Below are 14,916 nucleotides of genomic sequence, written 5' to 3' on the forward strand. Positions count from 1 at the left end.
ACATAAGACCGTTTCAGTTGTGGCTCAAAGCCAGAGGACTTAGGGCCAATCCTCAGGCAAATAAAGTGGCGCACCATGTGGCTTCGTACACTAACTATGTGGTTCAGACCCCGGTTTTTGCCTTGGGTCCCACTCTAGGCGTACCTTGTCGTCGCAAGTTGCTAACGACGGACGCTTCCCTGACAGGCTGGGGTGCGGCCTTAAGTGGTCGTCCAGCCCAACGGGAATGGGAGGGTCATCAACTCAGTTGGCACATCAACTGCATCGAGTTGACGGCTGTATTTCTGGCCCTGAAATACTTTCTCCCCCAATTGAGGGGCTGTCATGTCCTAGTGCGGGTGGACAGTACAGCTAAATATCTCGTATATAATCACCAGGGGGGTCTGTGCTCACGCTATCAGAATAGCGAGACAGATTTTTCTCTGAGCTCAGAATAAGTTCCTGTCACTCGAGCAGTGTACATTCAAGGGCGGTTGAATGTGGGAGCAGATTTACTGTCCAGACAGAGTTACAGATGGGGGGGTGGAAATTCCACCCAGAAGTAGTCAAGCAGATCTGGATCAGATTTTACAGAGCTGACCACAGGGAGTGGACCTCTTCGCCTCTTCTCAGACAGCGCAATGTCCCTGCTTCTCTCTGTCACCCAGCCCCGCTGGGTCTGGATGTGATGGTTCATACATGGCCCAAAATGTGTCTGTATGCCCTCCTTCCAGTCGCTCTGCTCCTGGGAGTTCTAGCCGGGGTTCGTCAACAAGGGTCTTGCTTCTTATCGATAGCGCTGCGTTGGTCGAACAGGGTTTGGTTCTCGGAGATAGTGTCTCTCCTCAACGGCTCGCCTTGGGCGATTCCGGCGAGGAGGGACCTTCTGTCTCTGGCAGAGGGCACGATATTCCATTCCAGGCCCGACCTGTGGAACCTTCATGTTTGGCCCCTGAAGGGCACCAACTGAGGGACACGGGGCTTTCGCCTGCAGTTATTGAGACCATCCTAAGTGCTAGAGCTTCCTCCACTCGGAAAGTTTATGCTAATAAATGGGGTGTCTTTGAAAGGTGGTGTACGACACAATGTAGATTCAGTCAACTGCCAGGTAACTTCAGTTATGGATTTTCTGCAAGAAAAGTTGTCATCAGGCACCTGCCCCTCCACTCTCAAGGTTCATGTGGCTGCTCTTTCGGCTTGCCACGCCTTGGTGGATGGGGTGCCGCTTGGGAGACATCCTCTACTCGCTCGCTTCATTCGTGGGGTAGGCGGTTGAGGCCACCTGTTAGAACCAAGATCCCTTCATGGGACTTAGCTTTAGTCCTCGAGGGTCTGGTTGAGACCCCCTTTGAAACATTAGCTTGCCCCTCCACTCTCAGGGTTTATGTGGCCGCTCTTTTGGCTTGCCATGCCCTGGTGGATGGGGTGCCGCTTGGGAGGCATCTTCTGCCTGCTCACTTTGTTGTGCCAGGCAGTTGTGGCCTCCATTAAGAGCCAAGATCCCTTCATGGGACTTAGTTTTAGCCCTCGAGGGTCTGGTTGAGACCCCATTTGAACCTCTAGAATCAGCGTCTGACGAACTTCTGACTCTAAAGATGGTTTTTCTTATGGCTATAACTTCTCTGAAAAGAATTGGGGACATGCAGGCTCTGTCAATATCGCCATCCTACTTAGACTTTGCCCCAGGTTTGGTGAAAGTGATTTTGCATCCCCACCCTGTCTACCTGCCTAAGGTTCCTTTGTCGACTGTACATCCTGTCACTCTTGAAACCTTCTGCCCTCTGCCGTTCACAACGCCGGATCAGGAGAAACTTCATAGACTGTGTCCAGTCCATGCTCTTCAGGCCTACGTCCACCGCACTAGCCAGTGGCGTAAGTCAGAGCAACTGTTTGTTTGCCATGGGGGCCGTAACAGAGGTTCTGCCACCATCAAACAATGTCACATTGGGTCAGGGATGCTACTGCTCTTGCCTTTGAGGTGCGCGGTCAAGCTTCACCTATAGGATTAAGGGCTCACTCCACCAGGGGAGTCGCCTCTTCTACTGCGTTAGCAAGGGATGCTCCCTTACAAAGTGTTTGTGATGCGGCAGGTTGGTCCTCTCCAAACACATTCTTAAGACTTTATAGCTTGGATGCTCATGCCGCTCTGGGCTCTCATGTCCTTGAGTCGACATCACAGGCTAATGCCTGAGGCTTTTTGCGTTCTTGTGCACACCTACACAACCGTAAGGGGTCCAGGCACCATCAAGCACGGCGGCGTGGGTATTCTCGTTCCCATTTGCATAAGCTTATGCAGCATTGAGTGTAGCTTTTGAAAGGGAACACTTGGGGTTACTTGACTGTAACCCTGTTCCCTGATAAAGCGGAACGAGATGCTGTATTGCTAGGCCGTGCTGATGATGCTTCAGGACTGGTCTTCAAACAAAGAAGATCTGGTTTGCTCCAGCTGAAGCTCATCTATTTATAGCCTCGTGCAGCAGGTGCGCCTATGACGTCACCGTCCAAGGCTATAAATACCTCCGGGTCAATTTCATTGACGTGTTTTCACACTATTTTCACAGCTGGTTATGTCAAAGATATTTCCCATTTGCATAAGCTTATGCAGCATCTCGTTCCGCTTTATCAGGGAACAGGGTTACAGTCAAGTAACCCCAAGTGTTTCACCAGGTTCACCTGTTACCTGAGGACAGACCCTTACTGAGATTCCTTTGGTGAAATTTGCAGCGAGAGATTCCACCGCAGGTATATGAATGGCAGGTGCTACCATTCGGGACCAGCAGTAGTCCCTGCTGTGCCATCTATGCACTACAAAAGCACGTTAAAGAACACCCACACAGCACTTCTGACCTCACCCAGACTGTTGAAACCAGTTTCTATGTTGATAATTGTCTGGAGAGTCTACCTACAGCTGCAGCAGCCAAGACTAGGGTAGATGACTTGTGTGCACTACTGGCGGATGGCGGATTTGAAATTAGGCAGTGGACGAGCAACCAATCATCAGTAGTAACTCACTTACCATCTGATGCCAGATCCCAGGACATGGAATGGTGGCTGGAGTACAATCGGTGTGACCCTCAAGAACCCACATTAGGACACACTGGGAAAAGACACACTGGGTTACAGATATCTTCCTATCGAGCATTCCATACTGACAATGCATGCAGTTTACAAGATACTAGCGAGTCAGTATGACCCTTTGGGTTTCATCACGCCTTTTACCACCAGAGCAAAGATTCTCATACAGCAGCTATGGTCAAAGAAAAGAGACTGGGATGACCCAGACCTCCCTGCAGATCTGTGTGAGTCTTGGAATGTCTGGGAGAGGGAATTACCACACCTCAGCACAGTTTCAATCCTGCGTTGCTATGTTCCCGAAGCCATGGATAATTCCAGACTTGAGCACCATCTTCATGTTTTCTGTGATGCGTCGGAAAGGGCGTATGGAGCAGAAGCATACCTCTGTACAACTGATGAGGGCATCACCAATGTCTCATTCATAATGGCCAGGTCGAAAGTGGCCCCTAAACGGCAACAGTCCATGCCGTGTTTAGAGTAGTGTGCGGCGCTGGCTGGAGCACAGCAGGCAAAATTAATCCAGACAGAATTGTCATCCTTCTTGCAACAGACCACCCTATGGACAGACTCTACAACTGTCCTAGAATGGTTACAGTCAGAGTTATGCCGGTTCAAGGTATTTGTCGGCACTCGTGTATCCGAAATACAAGAACTGACAGATCAGCGATCATGGCGTTATGTCGACTCACCTAATAACCCAGCTGATGACTTGACACAAGGCAAAATGCTTCTAGAGCTTACTAGACCTAGCAGATGGAGTAACCCGCCTTTTCTTTTGCAAGCTCCAGATAAATTAATTAATTAATTTGTTACATTTATATAGCGCTTTTCTAGGCACTCAAATCGCTTTTACATATAGAAGGGGGAATCTCCTCAACCACCACCAATGTGCAGCATCCACCTGGATGATGCGACGGCAGCAGCCATATTGCGCCAGAACGCCCACCACACACCATCTGATTGGTGGAGATAAATGGCCAAAGAGACCACATATCACTCAGCTACCCCAATTGAATTAACTGAAAGGTATGACATTCTGCAGTTTTGCATCTGTACCAACACAGAATGATATCCCAGATGCGAACCAGTTTGATTCGTGGAAGGACCTGGTCGAGGCTGTACATCAGCAATCTCACGGGGCAGCCGAGCCAAACCAGACTCCCTTAATTAACAGTTACCGTGAAGCAGGAGCTGTACTCCTGCGAACCTGCCAAGCACAAAGTTTTCCAGAAGAGCTTGTTTCTCTAAGAGCTGGCCAGCCTGTTCATATCAGCAGCAGACTCAGAAATCTAGCACCAGAACTGGACCAAAAAACAGGTCTCATCAGAGTAGGTGGGAGGCTACGGCAGTTACAGCAGGTTAGGGATCTAGATATCCATCCCATTTTACTCGACCCTCGTCCTCCAGCTACCCTGCTTCTAATTAGAGACTATGATGAACGGCTGTTACATCCTGGCTCTGAAAGGTTAATTGCAGAAATCAGGAGACAGTATTGGATCTTGAGAGGTCGACAGACACCTGCAGAGGGCTCAATTGGATACGTTTCAGCTGATGTGGCTAATCCCGACCCTAGAACACCAAATATGCTTCTCATGGGGCGGCGGGACGCTTCTTTGCCACAAGCTGTTTATGCTCCTGAAACCATAGGATGTCGTAGATGGCGGCATTGCCAGAACTTAATAGATACGTTTTGGATCCATTACCTATGTGATTACCTGCCAACCCTTCATTCCCGCTACAAGTGGCAGCAACCGACAGAGTCACTTGCACTGGATACCGTGGTAATGATAATTGACCCCAATTTACCACGAGCCCAATGGACAATAGGTCATAGGTGGTGAAACTCATTCCCATCAAAGATGGTTGTGTACGAACTGTTGAAATTCAAGTACAAGGTAAAATCTACACATGACCCTTAGCCCGCCTTATCCCACTTCCAGGCCTGCCAGATAATATGTAATATCTACAAACAAAGAATTCTACTAATCGACACATTTGCTGCTCAAATGTGGGCAGCAAATGTTCGAATTCTGTTCTGAATTCTCCATGTTCAGCATAATAACCGGAGATGTGCACAGAATCAGAGCTGCACGTCACAGAATATTGCGCAACATGCACAGCTGCGGAGCTTACGCTCATTTAGTAGACTGAGAATATGCGTAGCGCTAGTTGCATCAGCCATTCCGACTGGAAAGTTTGCTCGCTAGATTGCTCGCACTTTAAGGACATTGTATGAGTAACGGACAAGTAAGTCCAGTGTTATTTGAATATTAATGTTGTATTACAAGTGTATTCGTTGCAGATACTGTTTATAAGTTTTATTCATTTATATTCATGCAATCTATCTACCTCACGTGAGTTATGCGCTGAATCATAGACCATCAATCCTTTGAAGTTTAATATAGCGATCGCTATAACTTGAATGAGGAAGAAGACACTTTATGTTGAGTATATTTATATCTGTCATGTAACATTTAAGTGATTTATATGTTATTTATTATTTCTCTTTAACTGTTCTAGATAAACCTTGCACATGTCCATCTGTGTTGATACTAACGCAATCGTTAAAAGGCTATCATCTATCCATGACTCTGAGTTCTCTGACAAGAACACTGTGGCGGTCAGTGCACATTGATCCAGATATATCCTAAATCAGAACAGAATAAAAAAAAAAATCTTATGCAAGTAAAAGTTTATTAGAATAAACAGCGAGAAAGATAGAGTCTAAATCCAATATGGGTCTCAGAAACTCAGATGTTGAGGCACAATCCAGAACGGGTCTCAGGAACTCAGATGTTGATGCATACTCCAGAATGGATCTCAGGAACTCAGATGTTGATGCACAATCCAGAACGGGTATCAGGAACTCAGATGTTGATGCACAATCCAGAATGGATCTCACAAACTCAGAACGGTGAGGAGTACCGCTCACGCCCAAACGGATCTTGTCTAAAAAACGAGACACACCGAAGAGCAGGAAAAAAACATAAAATGTTCACTGATGTGTACAGTACCGAGTTCCAAGAGTTGTCAGCCCCAGTCTAAAAACAAGACTCGCTGACAGATGATGAATCTGACTAGTCCGTAAGGAAATAATCCACAAGGAAGCGTCACACCGTGTATTCACAATAATGCCGGGAGAAAGAGCTGAAGCCGAGGTGTACATAATTCCCCACAACACAACACAACAGGGTCAGGATCAAGGCGCATGGCAAACCGGAGACATCAGGACAAAACAACAACATGACGAAGACAAAGACAACGGATCAGTGCAGGACAGAAAACACTGGGAGATGAAATAAGGGACAAACAAGGCAGGTAACGAAGAACAACAGGCGGGGCAAATTAATCAATGATCGGATAACAAGAGGGGTGGAAAAAGACAATGACAAGAGCACATGCTCAAAGTAACAAAACCCCACGTGCTCCACGAGACAGGACAGACATGTGACAGATTCATAACGCTCCGAAGCTTCATGAAGCAGTGTTATTAAATCTGTTATCAGTATACAAGTTGTTATTTAGTTTTTTTTGGCGCACCAAAAATATTCTTGTCGCTTTATAATATTAATATTGAACCACTGTACTCACATGAACTGATTTAAATATGTTTTTAGTACATTAATGGATCTTGAGAGAGGAAATGTCATTGCTGTATATGTAGGCCTCACTGAGCCTTCGGATTTCAACAAAAATATCTTCATTTGTGTTCCGAAGATGAAAGGTCTTACGGGTGTGGAACGGAGTAATAAATTACATTATTTTCATTTTTGGGTGAACTAACCCTTTAATTTTTGAAATATGTGTTCAGCAGACATGTTTGAAAGCACACACTTCAGCTGTCAGTGACTGATTGTAGTTGTTTCTCCTCCATCAGTATTTTTAACTGTGCAGGCCCTTTTATTTGATAATGAAACTTATGATGATCGTACAAGCAGTATATAATTAATATTTGCATGCATAGACATACAATATATTTACATATAAAACCATATTTGAATCTTTAATGCACTGCTATTGTGGTTGGTTATTTTTTTGATTGTTCAGTGGTTGGCCCGTCTTCAGCACTTTGTCCTGCATCTTCTAGCAACTGCTTGTACTGGCTTTTAAAGAATCCAGCCTGAAAATAAATTATAATTAAGGCATATGAATCGCAACATTGAAAAATTAAACTGAAGTTAGACAGCTGAAAATGAAAGGTTCAAAGTTGAACACACACACACCTTATAGAGGGCCGCTGTGATGAGAGCCAGTAGCAGCAGTCCTCCTATTACCCCTCCAATGATCTCTTTGGTCAGGTTCACCTCCTCAAACACCTCCACTTGAGTATTAATCTACACATACATTAATACAATATTAGCTCTGACAATCCACCTTCACATACAAGCATAATATCATTAAGGCCTTGACAAATGTAAGATCTAGTATTGTACATTTTATTTTTGGTGTATTTGTGAAGAAAATGCATTACCTGGAGAGACGGCACAGTGGAAAAGAAAATGTATTTGCTCTTGTCATAATCCAGAGACGCTGAACTGACCAACTCAAAAACAGCAGCTCTGCGTCCAGTCTAAGAGAGACACAGATCATGACAATAAGAAATGATCAAACAATTATGAATATACAGATATACAAAGTCAGATACCTGCTCGATCCATCCAGAGCTCACATTGCCAAATATGTTAAAGAGTTTCCTTTCATTCTTCATGAGAGTGACGTCACAGCTGAACACAGCACACACCGCCACAGAGCAGTTCTGACACACACACACACACACACACACACACACACACACACACACACACACACACACACACACACACACACACACACACACACACACACACACGCACACACACACACACAGGGAGATGGAGCAATGGGGGTCAGGTTAGCGAGGTTAGCCCACTGGATAGTGGATGCTATTGTCTTGGCTTACCAGTCCCAAGACGTGCCTTGCCCGTTCGGGTTGCGAGCACACTCAACAAGTGGTGTTGCTTCCTCCTGGGCGCTGGCTCAAGGCGCCTCGCTGACAGATATATGTAGAACTGCGGGCTGGGCGACACCTAACACGTTCGCTAGATTCTAGAGCCTCCGTGTAGAGCCGGTATCTTCCCGCATTCTTGCCCCCAGGGGCCAGGAGCGCTAAGTTCCCGTTTTAAGTGTTGGCTTGCAACGCCACTCCCGCCCTCTGGGCCGGATACGTGCATCTATTGTCTCCAGTTGTGTTCCCCGGAAACGGCTATCCCTGTCGAGCTCCTCCGTCACCCCTTCGGTGCTAGACGTTGCGGCCGTCTGATGCCAGGCCTGCACCCGTATGCTTGTGAAATGTGTGTGTAGGCTGGGTTCCATATGTAGCGGTTCCCTCACGGCAACCCCATGTGTGTATCCTCCACGGTACCAGCTACCATAATCGGCTAGCCCTGTGTCTTTCTCTTGACAGAGCCCCCTCTGTCATCTCTGGGCATGTTCTTTCACCCCTGGAACCAGGCTGGAACCACCCCAAAGACTGCCATATGTTGCACTACCCTGCCAGGTTAGTCCTTATGTGTATTCTGCCACCAATCCTTCCACTGAAGGACGTGGCTCCGCAGCGTACCATCTCCCGAGACGGGCACGTTTTCCAGGCGTTATCCAATAGTCACACTGAGTGGGTCTTGCAGAAACAGCAGTGACTGACCTCCCTACTTGGAGCCCTGACTTCCGTACCATCTAAGACGGTCCAGTGCGCTCAAGCAGGACGATGGAAGGGCCAGCCTCCTGGCGTTTTGGTAGGATCCCCAATTCATCGGTCAGTTCCGACGTACGTCGAACGTGACCGACTGAAAGGGAACGTCTCGGTTACGTATGTAACCCTTGTTCCCTGAAGAAGGGAACGGAGACGTACGTCCCGTCGCCAGGTGCTGCGCTTCCGCTAGGGGGCCGAGTCACTAGTTCGGCTCCTCAGCAGAGAAAAGCAATGATCAAGCATTCCACTTCCTTATTTATACCCGCATCGCGGGTCGGAGCGTGGAATGCGTGAATCGCATTCCAATCTTCATTGGCTCGTTTTTAACACACTCAAAGTAGATTGGTCTCTGAAATCAGATCCCTAATTCGTCGGTCAGTTCCGACGTACGTCTCCGTTCCCTTCTTCAGGGAACGAGGGTTACATACGTAACCAAGACGTTTTTACTGTATTTTTAATAAAAAAATTTAGCCATGGTGGGCATAAGAGACTTCTTTCAAAAAACATGTTAAAAATCATAACCCCAAACTTTTGAACGGTAGTGTATCTACAAAAACAAAGCATATGGTTACATAACTGGGATGTACTCAGTCAATTAATTATATAAAGAGTTTTGATCTCACAATATTTCTTTTTCTTCATCAATCTTACAAAATTTTAATAATTCCCTGACTTTTACATAGTTAATTCATTACTTCCATATCCTGCATCCCATCAATATATTGTGGAATGATCATTTGTAATCTTTTACTGCTGTGAATACTATAGATGCATGTTAAATACTGTTAAATTGTGTGTTAAATAGATGCATGTTGTGTTTCACAAACCACAAAAAATATATTTATTTGACTGGATATTGATGTGGAAACATAATTTCGTGATCTCTTGATGTTTTATATATCTTTACACCCCGTACTTAGGAAATAGTAAAAAGTACTTGTAGCAACTCATAATGTAATAATTATTACATTATTATTGTATTAATATGTTCATAATGTAATTGTCTGAAAACGTAATAAAATCTTGAGCTCATAATGTCATTTTTACATTGAGAAATTCATTGTCATAATTGTGTAATAGCTTAAAACACAACAAATATTTAGTATATAGTATAAAATAGTATTCCCTTACAGTACAATTAAAAAAATGCAACATTTAAATATTCATGCAATAATCCACAAGTTCTCTAATGAGATTGATCTGTTTGAGCAAAATGTCCGTTTCCTCATTGACACAATGCATGTTTGTCTGGCTTTTGGCTGAAGTTGCTGACTTACTGCCTTCACTTCTCATTTCAAATGGTTCCCCTCACCCTTCCTGGGGTTTCCAGGAAGTTAATGTTCCAAAAGTCTACTGAAGCCTGTGATCCCCCCCCCCAAACCCCCCCCCCCCCCCCCCCCCCAAAAAAAAGTTCAGCACAGACCGCTCGCAGGCGATTCTAAGTTATTAATGGTCATATATTATACTGACCTTACCTTAACTTAACTTTAAAGGGTTAGTTCACCCAAAAATGAAAATAATGTAATTTATTACTCACTCATTTATTGTTCATCTTCATATCATATTTAAATTAGTTCATGTGAGTACAGTGATTCAGTATTAATATTATAAAGCAACAAGAATATTTTTGGTGCGCCAAAAAACACTAAATAACGCCCGATTTCAAAACAATGCATCATGAAGCTTCGAAGCGTTATGAATCAGCGAGTCGAATCATGATTCGGATCGCATGTCAAACCGCCAAACTGCTGAAATCATGTGACTTTGGCGCTCCAAGCCGCTGATTCATAACTCTCCGAAGCTTCATGAAGCAGTGTTTTGAAATCGGCCATCACTATATGTCGTTATTTAATTTTTTTGACACACCCAAAATATTCGTGTCGCTTTATAATATTAAAAATGAACCTCTGTACTCACATGAACTGATTTAAATATGTTTTTAGTACATTAATGGATCTTGAGAGAGGAAATGTCATAGCTGGATATGCAAGCCTCACTGAGCCTTCGGATTTCAACAAAAATATCTTCATTTGTGTTCTGAAAATGAACGGAGGACTTACGGATGTGGAACGGCATGAAGGTGAGTAATAAATGACAATATTTTCATTTTTGGGTGAACTAACCCTTTAATTATTGAAATGATATGTGTTCAGCAGACATGTTTGAAAGCACACACTTCAGCTGTCAGTGACTGATTGTAGTTGTTTCTCCTCCATCAGTCTTTTTAACTGTGCAGGCCCTTTTTTTTGATAATGAAACTTATGATGATCGTACAAGCAGTATATAATTAATATTTGCATGCATAGACAAACAATATATTTACATATAAAACCATATTTGAAACTTTAATGCACTGCTATTGTGGTTGGTTATTTTTTTGATTGTTCAGTGGTTGGCCCGTCTTCAGCACTTTGTCCTGCATTTTCTAGCAACTGCTTGTACTGGCTTTTAAAGAATCCAGCCTGAAAAGAAAAGATAATTAAGGCATATGAATTGCAACATTGAAAAATTAAACTCAAGTTAGACAGCTGAAAATGAAAGGTTCAAAGTTGAACACACACACACACACACCTTATAGAGGGCCGCTGTGATGAGAGCCAGTAGCAGCAGTCCTCCTATTACCCCTCCACTGATCTCTTTGGTCAGGTTCACCTCCTCATACACCTCCACTTGAGTATTAATCTACACATACATTAATAAAATATTACCTCTGACAATCCACCTTCACATACAAGCATAATATCATTAAGGCCTTGACAAATGTAAGATCTAGTATTGTACATTTTATTTTCGATGCATTTGTGAAGAAAATGCATTACCTGGAGAGACGGTGCAGTGTGTTGAGAATCTGAGGTAAAGAAAATGTATTTGCTCTTGTCATAATCCAGGGACGCTGAACTGACCAACTCAAAAACAGCAGCTCTGAGTCCAGTCTAAGAGAGACACAGATCATGACAATAAGAAACGATCAAACAATTATGAATATACAGTATATGGTCTGCTCTTTGATATGAATTTGCTTTAAAAGTCAGATACCTGCTCAATCCATCCAGAGCTCACATTGCCAAATATGTTAAAGAGTTTCCTTTCATTCTTCATGAGAGTGACGTCACAGCTGAACACAGCACACACCGCCACAGAGCAGTTCTGACACACACACACACACACACACATCCAGGGAGATGGAGCAATGGGGGTCAATGCAAAAAGAAGATGATACGTTATATTTTATGGCTTTGTTTTTGTTAGATCAATAAAACTCAAACACTCACCACCACACGATCCTTCTTAAGGACTTCCACAAAATCTGTTACAAGCGGCCGCTCATCCCTCTGTTTCACACAGTCTGGAATCTAAAAGCACACACTCTAGTGTTTGGTTGTTTTTTAATTTGACAAATGTACAGTAGATGGGCTTTTTCTAGCACATTCATATACCCTTCATTTATATTTACCTGTAGGTTTTTGTCAGTCCAGATTAAATTATCTCCTAAAATCACTGGCACTCTGATGAAGACTTTGAATGTTAATTCTCTAAAGTCATTTTCAACCTGGAAGAGAGAAGGACATTCAAATACCATTTGCCATGAAAAGACATTGATAAAGGGAAGACAATTAAATCAATTTTTCGATGTTCATGGAAGTGTGTGAATGTCTTTACAGTACCTTCAGTATCTGTTTGACTGGTCTTTCAAGATTAGTTTTCTGTGCAGTGAAATTAATGTGGAGGCTTGAATCTTCATGTCTTATTTAAAATAAAGGGAAAATATGTCAGATATGTGTGTGAGTGTGTGTGTGTGTGTGTGTGTGTGTGTGTGTGTGTGTGTGTGTGTGTGTGTGTGTGTGTGTGTGTGTGTGTGTGTGTGTGTGTGTGTGTGTGTGTGCGTGTGCGTGTGTACACTCCTGGTCAAAAGTATGAACTCATTAAGAATTTGTAATGTTTTTGAAAGTCTCATGCTTAAGGCTGCATTTATTTGATCAAGAAAGAGTAATATTACATTTCTTATGATATTTTTAGTTCTCAGAACTGAAAATTATTTTTATAAATGCAACTTTATACAATAATAACCCATTAAAAAAATGTTGGAACTGCAAATAAAGACATTTTGGATTTCTTTACTTTGGGATAACCAGTCATTCCTCAAGTTGTCTATTGAGATTGATCTATTTGAACAATATTTCCGGTTTCCTCATCTAACTTTTGAGTGAAGTTGCTGACTTGCACTGCTTTCACTTCTCATTTCAAAGAGTTTAAACATTTGCAGCAGCACAACCGTTTCAAATCAACGTATAAGAATGATTTCTGAAGGATTAATGATGTAATGATGCTGAAAATTCAGAGGAATAAATAATATTTTTAAATATATTAAATTGTCAATATAGTTCACAATATTACTGTTGACTGTATTTTTCATCAAAGAAATGGTGAGCAGAAGAGACTTATTTCAAAAACAAGAATGACAAGAGAACTAACCTTATTAATGCAAGGTAGATGGCAAATTTGACACCAATGCTTTTCTGTCTGGATAATTGACTGGTTTGAGAGTGCTGGTCATTCCCACTGTAAGTGATGGAGGGTTTTGGTTAGTAGCTTTTTCAGTTATCAGTTTCTACTTAACAGCTCAAGGTTAAGCGATGCAATTGTACACTTTGAGTGCACTCAAACAACCCCCAGAAAATATGTAATACCTGTTGATTTGTGCGGTGAATGTCACACTTTGATTAAAGATGCTTTCTTTATCGATGCTGTATGTAATATGAAACACAGCCTAAGTGGACAAAGAGGAAAGAATGAGTGCTTGAACATAAACACACACAGGACAGTTTAAAAAGTGAGCTCACCTGAGCGTTGCCCTTGAGGATGGGTTTACTGATGTGACAGGTGGTTTCTCCAGATAAACCTCTTTGCTCACTGTCAAGAGAAACACACTCCACTCTGCCCTGCTCATGCACAAAATGATGTGTAAATACCCATTTAATAACCCAAAGCAAATTCAATGACAATAAACATTCCAATTGCCTAAAAAGACTGGCTTTCAGAAAAAAATGTACTTGATTCTTGATGAGTATATTTAATATAATCATCTGACCTGTTTAGATGTGATTCTCCTGTAGGAAAGTCCAAAGGGGTATTTGAGGGTGAAGAGAGTGTTGTATGAGTTTTCTCCTCTGTTCTCTACAAACACTGTCACGTTGATCTCCTGCATTATCCCAACCTCTATGTTTGTAGATCTGGATCACAGAATCCAAAGAGAGATGCTCACAGTATAATAAGTATGATTCCATAACTTGTCATTGTCTCTTCTCCATTCGTACCTTTCCATGATTCATGTGTGCTGATCTTTAATGTAACTAATCATAAATATTTGCTCACCCGGAGAAATTGAAATCCATCCTGAGGTCATCGACACAAATATCATCTTGCCCACAGTTTATCTCAAAATCCAGCTGTGAAACGAGGTGAGATATTTAGATATACAGTAGATTCTTAAATCATATAAAACTGCATAACTGTATTACAATAGATATAACGTAATTCACAACTTTAGACATGTGAAAAAAGAGCCTATAGTAAATTAATATAATACTACGAGTTATGAATTGGATAGTTCACCCAAAAAAATAAAAATTCTGTCATCATTTACACACCCTTGTGTCATTCAAAATAACTTTCTGTAAGTCATCATTTACTCACACAAAAGAAGATATTTTGAAGAATGTTTTAACTTGTCCTATGAAGTCAATGAGGTCTAAAACAACACTGAACCCCTTTGACTTTCATTGTATGTACAAGCATATTTCAACATATCTTCTTTAGTGTTTAACAGAAGAAAGAAAGTCCCTCAAATGACATGCAGTGGACCTAAATGATGACAGAGGTTTCTTTTATGGATGAGCTTTACCTTTAATGTTTTGTCTGAATGATTCATACTTTAAAACAAACATCGGTTTGCCTTCTCTTACACTGTGGTCTGTGGTGGTCTTTATCGTCGGCAGCAGTATTGGCTTTATGTTTTGCAGTCTGGCAACTGGCAGACCCTCAAAAGTGAATGTCAACTGATTGGACAACGGGTTCAGAGCATCTTCTGAGAAAGCCTGTGAGCAAGAATAGATAAATGACATTCAATTACCCTA

The 14,916-nt window shown here is 42.6% G+C and overlaps 1 protein-coding gene and 1 pseudogene across 3 annotated transcripts in view; both read right to left on the bottom strand.

The window, feature by feature from the left end:
• LOC307144224 (integrin alpha-X-like) overlaps nucleotides 1-2,777 on the bottom strand; it is a 30,994-nt pseudogene extending 28,217 nt beyond the window's left edge. Inside the window, exon 1 of the transcript XR_013818694.1 lies at nucleotides 2,660-2,777. The product of XR_013818694.1 is annotated as an integrin alpha-X-like (transcript). The remainder of the gene's footprint in view (nucleotides 1-2,659) is intronic.
• Nucleotides 2,778-6,905: 4,128 nt separating this feature from the next.
• LOC307116987 (integrin alpha-X-like) overlaps nucleotides 6,906-14,916 on the bottom strand; it is a 44,613-nt gene continuing 36,602 nt past the window's right edge. The window contains exons 18-30 of one of the 2 annotated variants that reach the window (XM_079801619.1): nucleotides 14,746-14,877; nucleotides 14,156-14,229; nucleotides 13,872-14,013; nucleotides 13,624-13,722; nucleotides 13,471-13,550; nucleotides 13,256-13,342; nucleotides 12,448-12,526; nucleotides 12,237-12,332; nucleotides 12,055-12,135; nucleotides 11,819-11,929; nucleotides 11,602-11,715; nucleotides 7,278-7,388; nucleotides 6,906-7,174 (exon numbers count right to left, since the gene is read on the bottom strand). In XM_079801619.1, the coding sequence (XP_079657745.1) occupies nucleotides 7,082-7,174; nucleotides 7,278-7,388; nucleotides 11,602-11,715; nucleotides 11,819-11,929; nucleotides 12,055-12,135; nucleotides 12,237-12,332; nucleotides 12,448-12,526; nucleotides 13,256-13,342; nucleotides 13,471-13,550; nucleotides 13,624-13,722; nucleotides 13,872-14,013; nucleotides 14,156-14,229; nucleotides 14,746-14,877 (1,299 nt within the window). In that variant the 3' untranslated portion in view covers nucleotides 6,906-7,081. Of the gene's footprint in view, nucleotides 7,175-7,277; nucleotides 7,389-10,893; nucleotides 11,245-11,353; nucleotides 11,465-11,601; nucleotides 11,716-11,818; nucleotides 11,930-12,054; nucleotides 12,136-12,236; nucleotides 12,333-12,447; nucleotides 12,527-13,255; nucleotides 13,343-13,470; nucleotides 13,551-13,623; nucleotides 13,723-13,871; nucleotides 14,014-14,155; nucleotides 14,230-14,745; nucleotides 14,878-14,916 lie in introns of those variants that run through there. The other variant, XM_079801618.1, reaches the window with a different exon arrangement.

Source organism: Gobio gobio (assembly GCF_949357685.1).
Source record: "Gobio gobio genome assembly, chromosome: 20".
In the NCBI taxonomy this organism is placed as follows: domain Eukaryota; kingdom Metazoa; phylum Chordata; class Actinopteri; order Cypriniformes; family Gobionidae; genus Gobio; species Gobio gobio.